General features: G+C 50.6%; 1 protein-coding gene across 1 annotated transcript in view; it reads right to left on the minus strand.

Annotated features, from left to right (window-relative positions):
• The window catches only part of LOC107089389 (ATP-dependent RNA helicase DDX39A-like), a 21,263-nt gene that overhangs the window by 13,302 nt on the left and 6,715 nt on the right, over positions 1-1,246 (minus strand). The window contains exons 5-8 of the mRNA XM_015382145.1: positions 1,038-1,144; positions 896-944; positions 603-776; positions 354-501 (exon numbers count right to left, since the gene is read on the minus strand). Of these exons, the coding sequence (XP_015237631.1) occupies positions 354-501; positions 603-776; positions 896-944; positions 1,038-1,144 (478 nt within the window). The remainder of the gene's footprint in view (positions 1-353; positions 502-602; positions 777-895; positions 945-1,037; positions 1,145-1,246) is intronic.

Here is a 1,246-nt window from a genome sequence, read left to right on the forward strand (position 1 = left end):
CTGGAGAGAAATATCAGCTGTGCTGCTGCCATCAACACCTTTGTTTCTAGATGTTGGAGCTTGGCCTGTTTTCCAGTGTAGTCCTGTTTCTCTTTTGGGTCAATCTGACTGGATGATCTGGTTGATTTGTCTCTATAAAGTGACCTGAGATGACATGATGTGAATTGACGCTATAGAAATAAAGTGAATAGAATTAGGATCCTATTTTCTCAGGAGAAAAACTTCAGCCAAATAAAACAGTCAGAAATTGATTTCATTTAGAGGTAATATTCAGAAAATAACTGCCGCCGTTCATTTCAAGCGTCTTGGTTTTGAACAAACTTCAGCAAACGTGTGAGGATGATGAAACTTACTGTAGGAGGAGATATCGATCTCCTCAGGCAGCTCGGCTACATTCACCTCGAAGCGGTCTTGGACTTCATTCAGAGTCTTGGCGTCTGTTTCGTCTGAGACAAAAGTGATGGCGAGGCCTTTGGTCCCAAACCTTCCGGCACGCGCTACCTGATGTAAAGAGAAGAACCGCAGGAACCCAGAGTCAGATCAGTTCATCTAGACGAGCCCCATCAGATTCTCCACCGAGAACAAGCACAGCGTGCACTGACTCTGTGAAGGTACGTGTCCGAGTCCTCGGGCATGTCATAGTTGAAGACAATGTTGACCCTCTCGATGTCCATGCCTCGGCCGAACAGATTAGTGGCCACCAGGATCCGCCTCTGGAAGTCTTTAAACTGCTGGTAGCGAGATAACCTGGAGAGAAACATCCGTACTGAGGAAAGCTACGATTCACCGTCCCACTAACAGAGACACGGTTAGCGGGGAGTGAGACGACTCGTCCACCATCCCACTAACAGAGACACGGTTAGAGGGCAGTGAGACGACTTGTCCACCGTCCCACTAACAGAGACACGGTCAGCAGGGAGTGAGACGACTCGTCCACTGTCCCACTGACAGAGACACGGTCAGCAGGGAGTGAGACGACTCGTCCACCGTCCCACTAACAGAGACACGGTCAGCAGGGAGTGAGACGACTCGTCCACCGTCCCAATAACAGAGACACGGTCAGCAGGGAGTGAGACGACTCGTCCACCGTCCCAATAACAGAGACACAGTCAGCAGGGAGTGAGACAACTCGTCCACCGTCCCACTGACAGAGACACGGTTAGCGGGGAGTGAGATGACTCGTCCACCGTCCCAATAACAGAGACACGGTCAGCAGGGAGTGAGACAACTCGTCCACCGTCCCACT

Source organism: Cyprinodon variegatus, unplaced genomic scaffold, assembly GCF_000732505.1.
Source record: "Cyprinodon variegatus isolate N-32 unplaced genomic scaffold, C_variegatus-1.0 Scaffold250, whole genome shotgun sequence".
In the NCBI taxonomy this organism is placed as follows: domain Eukaryota; kingdom Metazoa; phylum Chordata; class Actinopteri; order Cyprinodontiformes; family Cyprinodontidae; genus Cyprinodon; species Cyprinodon variegatus.